The sequence below is a fragment of the Pteropus vampyrus genome, unplaced genomic scaffold (assembly GCF_000151845.1).
Source record: "Pteropus vampyrus isolate Shadow unplaced genomic scaffold, Pvam_2.0 Scaffold64, whole genome shotgun sequence".
Classification (NCBI taxonomy): Eukaryota; Metazoa; Chordata; class Mammalia; order Chiroptera; family Pteropodidae; genus Pteropus; species Pteropus vampyrus.
The window spans coordinates 6,722,490-6,729,286 of record NW_011888845.1 but is presented as its reverse complement, the minus strand read 5'-3'; the positions used below and the strand labels follow the sequence as shown (position 1 = coordinate 6,729,286).

At 37.5% G+C, this 6,797-nt stretch overlaps 1 protein-coding gene across 2 annotated transcripts in view; it reads right to left on the bottom strand.

The window, feature by feature from the left end:
- The window catches only part of KHDRBS2 (KH RNA binding domain containing, signal transduction associated 2), a 511,685-nt gene extending 509,036 nt beyond the window's left edge, over positions 1-2,649 (bottom strand). For both annotated transcript variants that reach the window (XR_002780626.1, XM_011361193.1), the window contains exon 1: positions 2,295-2,649. Coding sequence is in view for 1 of the 2 variants with exons in the window: in XM_011361193.1 (XP_011359495.1) it covers positions 2,295-2,385 (91 nt within the window). In the remaining variant the exon portion in view is untranslated. The remainder of the gene's footprint in view (positions 1-2,294) is intronic.
- Between the last annotated feature and the right edge of the window lie 4,148 nt (positions 2,650-6,797).

Here is a 6,797-nt window from a genome sequence, read left to right as displayed (position 1 = left end):
TAAGCTACCGGAAAAGTCATTCTGAAGAACTGAATCATCTGGATCATTTTTATTACTCACTCAGTCTTGAGACTGTCTGCACAGTACTGACTGAAATGCACTTCAGTGTGCACCTTCCTTCCAAATGAATATCTATGTCAGGTTTATTTATAGCCACTGCCTTCAATCAGTGCATTTCCAGGTACGAAGAATAAAATTATCTCAACAATATTCTTCCATAGAGATCTGAACCAAAGCCTGGAAATCTTAGCAAATGGCCTTTGGAAAGATAATGAAAGATCTATAATGTAAAATGTACAATAAGATTTATTAAAGATTCCAAAGGACACTCACCTTATACTCTTTAATAAGCACATATGAAGAGCCTCAGGTACAACTAGGGAAATAATTTAAACCTTATGCATCTTTTTGCATATCTCTTTATATACTCTAAGATTTTTATCATCACCTCCTCCATTCTCTTTTCCTCATTATGATTTCTCTGAAATTTGGACACCTCTTTGTTTCTTAGATGCTTTTCTCTCTATTTAGGAGCTTTTCCTCCTAAGGCTTTACAAAAGCAGGACATGCTCCCACCTACTGGGAAAAATATAAATTGCAAGGTACATCTGAACATGTTCCTAACTAAATATCAAGAAATCAAGTTCCTGGGAAAGATAAAATGTTAAAAGAACCAGGTACATAGCCTTCTCTGTTTCACCAACAACAGAAATACTTTGCACTCTATTAAGACTTTCTCATATGCATTTCTTTAGCTTGACAGTTTTCAAAAGTACACTAACTCTCATTAGTGAAAGATGAATTAATCATTGAGCCTGCTGTCCCAAAGAGAACTCCAATGAGCAGGTCAGAGAAAATCATCAATTTGCAATATTTTTTTTTTCATTTTAAAGACATTATCAGCTAAATGAAGACACTTCTGGAAAATATACTGAAGTAAGGAATTTGAGAAGGCCTAGTTGCATTTTTAATCATTTTGAACAATACTAAGCATTTATTAACTAATTTTCACTACTATTATTTTTATGTAGTTATCTTAATTTCTTAATAAGGTAGAGGGATATTGTAACATTTTGATTGATTTTACTTTTCAACTTTAATTTCTATTTGTTTTAATTCAGTAACCAAGCAAGTAGTAAGGATAATTACATTTTAGCTTCTCAAATATTCTACAAAACCAAGTTGTTCCTGGAAAAAACAGCTTACTTGTTTCACATGTTCAAAAATGAAAATTACCTACACTTTGTTTTTGCTATAAATAATCCATCAATAAAATATTTAAATAAACCTAATCCCTATTTGAATCATACAAGGAAGATCAGAATTTTTCCTTCCATGTACACTGTCTCAAAAAAGAAAACATTTCTTTTAATGCTGAAGGGCTGGGGAAGAGGAAGTTGTCACTTTTAGTTTTGGTATAGATTAAGCCCTTAACAACCTAAAATACAAAACTGCATTGTAGTCAATTTGATGATGAAGCAATTCATTATTAATGAAGTATTCGTCAAAAAAAAAAAAAAGTCTGGAGGGTGCGTGTGTGCGTGTGTGTGTGTGTGTGTGTGTGTGTGTGTGTGTGTGTGTTTAAACAATCTTTCAAAGCTACCCAAAAGACAAGATATATGTGTTCCTCGGGGGATGAAATCTCCTTTGACATTACAGGTACACAAAAGAAAATGTACACTTGGTAAAACAGTTGATCGGTTGTGGAGTATTCCCAGAGACCAGTAACTCTCAGAGTAACCCAATCATCACACTTCAAATAAATTGATAAGCACTTTAGCCTCTGTCACATTCACAAACATAAATGAACATGCATAGTTTAATCTAGGTTCATTCTAAGACTCTTCGTAGGAAAGACCACAATTAGACTAAAGGGTATCAAAATCATTTCCCAAATGCAGAAAGGAAAAAAAAAAAAAAAAGCTGATATGTAGCTAAGAAGCTTTCAGAACACTACACTGATCACCATTTACTTCCAAACTGATTTCCCTTCCCTCTGCGAAGTGAAAATATCCCTTTAAGCCGTGTTACACTTTATGCTTTCTCTATCGATGATCCTAACAGGTCACATCATCACTGCCACGAGATCTCGTAGCTTTGGTCTTTCTCAAATTAAGACGTAGAGAAGCATTGCTACCCGCCCCAAGAACAGGCTCTGTCCGACCGAGATCTGAAGCCAGCATCTTCAGGGGAACAGTTTCTAGGAAGGAGACAGGCGTCCCTCCCCAACTTCACTCCCCTAAACAAGCCACGAGTGAGATGCGCAGCCGGCGATTCGTGGGGGCAAGTCCTACCTTCCGCCAAAAGGCGCGATGCATGCACAAAAGATGGATCCAGGCTATCTTTCTCTGCCATCAGCTCAGGCAAGTATTTCTCTTCTTCCATAGCGCGGACTTCGGACAGTCCCCGGGCGAAGCGCAAGGTTCCGCTCGCTCGGACACAGGGTCGCGGGGCAGCGCGCTCCGCCTCCGCCGCAGCGAGGGGAATCTCCGCGCGTCCTCACTGGCCCATGCACCTAGCACCTGCGACTCCTGCCGTCGGGCTGCGCGGCCCAGCGCCCACACCTGCCCGTCCCTTCCGTCCTCCCTTGCTCGAGCCGAGTCCTGGCTCACACAAGCGGCCTTAACTGGAGAGGCGGGAACAGGACGCGTCCCACCTCTCCCAACCACTCATTGGTAGTGGTGCCACGAGAGGCGGGGACCCCGCGAAGGCCTTGGGCTCTCATTGGGCTGCACCGCACGTCGGATCGCCTGACTGGCAGGAGGCAGCTGCAGAGGGGAGGGGAGCGCAGAAGGTGCAAACGCTTTCTTCTTGCAGCCCAAGCCTTCCCTGGTTATTAGGCATGCCCAGTTGTGTGGAGCCCTCTGTGTCTTTAGCTGAGGGGCGGAGGGGGGAGAGAGAGCGGGAAAAGCATTGGTTAAACAGAGAAGCTCGGATATAAGACGGCAGGGAAGGTGCGGGAAGTGAGCGGCTGCGGAGAAAGAAAACACCAGGGAAAGTCCCAGGAAGGTAGATGGGACTTCACCTGCGTCCCTAAGGCACAGGTGTCTCCTGTCACTCATGCTGCTCAGACGCACTCCAGTGTGCAGGAGTCAGCAGTACACCCGGTCTGGAAATATAATGAAGACTGCATGTGATCGGCAGCTGGTATTTTTAATGGGCCTGACCTACATCTCCGGGACGCTGTAGGATGTTCATTGATAAACAAATAAAGCGGCTCTGGGGCGATATTGTTGTGCTGCAATACGCTTCTAGCGTACAATCATTGGGATACTGACTTAGTTCTGGTTTCTCTCCCACCTTCCCTCCTCTCCCAATCCCTATCTACGGGAGAGGTTCCACGAGAGGGATGAATTTTAAAACTAAAAAGCGATACAATTAGCCACAGCTAGTGAAGGAATTGGGAAAGACGTGGAAAATGGAAGAGACTCGAAAATAGGTGACCACGGTTGCTTTAATTTCTTCTCTTTCTCCTTATTTTAGATGTGATAGTCTTTCACCAGCTGCTGTTGCTGAGCTAGTTTGTATCTATCCCACCTCTATTTAAGGAGAGTTAAATTCTCCAGCTATCATCAACATTGGAGGCAGTGCCCATCCTTCTCTTACTAATGGGGCCTGAAAATGTAGCTTGCATGATTCAAATGTTACAAAACAATCTATCCACGGTCTCTTTTCATAAACAATCAGTTTCCAGGTCTCCTCTGCCCCCACCATTTTGGGTGTGGAAGAATGGAGGCTAACTTTCCTACAAAGAAAGCATCCTGAAACTTTTCCAAGTTCTTACTATAGTCAAATCTTTTCCTTATTTATTTTTCAAGATAAGATTGGGAGATTATCTTTTATTTATATAATGTTTTAAAATTTTAACGTGACTTCACATCCATTATATTAATTTGTCCTCAAAGAAGCATTTCTGAAAAACATGGTGTTGTATAGGTGTGGAAACTAAGGCAGAGGCAGAGATGTTCTGTGACCTAGAGGTAAAAAATATGACCTCTTCAACACCAGAAATTGTTCATCCTGCCTTGAAGCTGAGCATATGCTACCATGGGGCCAATGATGAGGGGATATATAGCTAACAAATGCAATAGGACTGTTAAAAGTTCATTAAATAAGCTGTGAAAACTGTGACTCATTGATGATTTTGTTTTTTGATAGTAGGAATTTTACCAATTTTCAGAGAGGTGTCCAGGAGGTGCTATAGCAGTGGAGGACGGAAAAGATGCCAAGTACAGCTAATAAATTGTAAACATTTTAGAAAAAATATGAATTACAAGAATTATTGTGCAGTAATTGTAATCACATTTTGCTTTGCAGTATACTAAAAGATTAAAAGCATATGGTACTGATGAGGACATACACAAACACAGTTTTAAGAATCAAAAAGATACAATAACTCTTGTTAAGTCCAGCAACAGCAATTACCATATCCATTCACAGTCTTTTCTACAGTTAAAGGTGCACTAAAAAGATACCATGGAGAGCAGTCCAAGGGTTGAATTTACCATGTAATGTCTCTGGATATCCAGATCATTATAAATATGGTAAGCTAGCTAGCTAACTTTTATTATACTAATTATTATTTTAAAAGTTGCATAATTTTATTTTTTCAGGTAAACTCTCAGCAAATGCCTAAAATGCATTTTAATGGGGAGAGTGCATTTCCAAACAGGATACGGCTGAATAAAGGCAAATTCTCCCAGTGCTCTATATGTACATTTATCCAACATCAGATCTATATATATTTACAATAGCTGACTCTATGTCATCATGTATTCTCTACTTCACATATAAATATTTTACAGTTACCACCATTATTTAGTGGATATTCTCAGCACAGCCTTATTAATGCAAACATTTTATGAATATAAATGTAAATAAAGAGACTTCTATACGTACTTGTTGAATAAAGAATATTACATATCTATACATGAATAAATTATAACTGCTGGTAAGCCCATCTCTTCTTCTAATGGTGTAAATAACTTAACCATAATTACTACTGAATTGATTTGTATATCTTAGATAAAGATTTATCTCATTGTAAACATGAGTTCTAGTCCTAAAAGTTTTTTTTTTAATGGTATTTCATTTACTGCACTATTATTTCAATAATGGGACAATATGGAAAATTTTGCACCAGCCAAATTTGGTTTCGAAGGATGAATAAGGCATGCATTATAGAATACGTCCTGTAGTTAATACACAAACTATTAAATACTTCCACAAAAACCTTTATAAGAAAAGCCAGGTTAAGGGCATTTAATCAGGCTTATCTTTGCACACTAATAAAAAATGCCCAACCTGTAATATTAAATAAAACGCAGTTTCTATTTCAGAGTTCTCATTAACTTTAGGGATACTTCACAAGCCTGACCACTTACTCCAAGGATTCAGTAGAACCTACTCACGATAAGAACCACAAGTTAATAAAATTATAGCAGCACGATCATTTATACTAAGCTTTCTAATGCCTTGGTGCTTAAGATAGAGCATAATAAAGGACTGAAATATCTAATGACTCATTTTCAGCTACTGAAGAGTCTGACGGTGCCAATTACATAGAAGGTGGTTTTTGTTTTTTAATATTTCTATTTATTTTAGTTTCATTAACTAAACAAGTAAAGTTAGTTCCAGTTTCTTTTATAATTTTCATAATATATGTTAGGATTGAAAGTAGGGAAGAAGGGAATGGGGACTTGGCTTTGCCAACAACCAATAGCAATAACAGCACATGCAGTGAGAAATCTCTTATAGGTAATGTGTTCAAAGTTAAATTTATGCTATATGCTAATATATCACGGCACAAAATGAATATTCACCACTTAAAGTTGGCATATGTATGTCTATTCATATGTATTTGAAAAAAGCATTTTCTGATTAAAAAACTTTAAAATTATCATATCGAATTTTAGCAGATATAAATATTTAATTAAAGGATAGCAGAAGAGAGACAAAGAGAAAGAATTGGTATTTGTTGAGAGCCTACTATTGTTTGGAATACTGCTATTCTGAATAAGGAAGGAAGACCAAGAAAGAAGCTGTTCTTAATTCTAACATGGCCTCACAACTCAAGTAAACCATTTATGATGTTAAAATTATCTCCAAAAAACTGGCAAAGTTCATCTTGTTACATATCTCTACGGACAATCGCTGCACTGACACATTTTGGTTGACATTGATAGCAGCTGAGGAGCAGTTACTGCATTACAGAAAAGGGGAATGAAGCTGTTGTTTCAAGGTGAAAATTATTGACTTTCTTCTTCAAATTAAATCGTTGAACTTTTGAATTGTAGTTCATATATTGATTATTACTAGAGATCAATATATTAAGGTTAAAAATCACTTCAGTAAAATATAATTTTTTCATACACATTAAATGAAGATCTAAGCTCTGTTGTATTCAGTTTAAAATTGATGGATGAAGCCTAAGAGATGTTGTATTAAAAACAATCTTCAAGAACACTAAAACTTTTGCCATAGAAGTTGTATAAGCAATTGTTTAATATCATGACTAAAACGGGGCGGGGGGGGGGGGAGTGGGGGGTGGATTAAATTTCAGTTGGGTTATTTAAAAAAAGACACTAATGAAAAAAATTAGTCAATATTGAAATAGTATTTTAGAGTATCATCCCATTCAAGGTTTTAAAATACAGAGATACTTGTTGATATAATTTTTTTATTATTCTAGTTTCTCACATTTAATGATATTGCCATGAAGGAAACAATCACTATGAAATCTTACTATATAAAATAGTTATTACAAAGTGAGTATAAGGCATTTAAAGAGAATGATA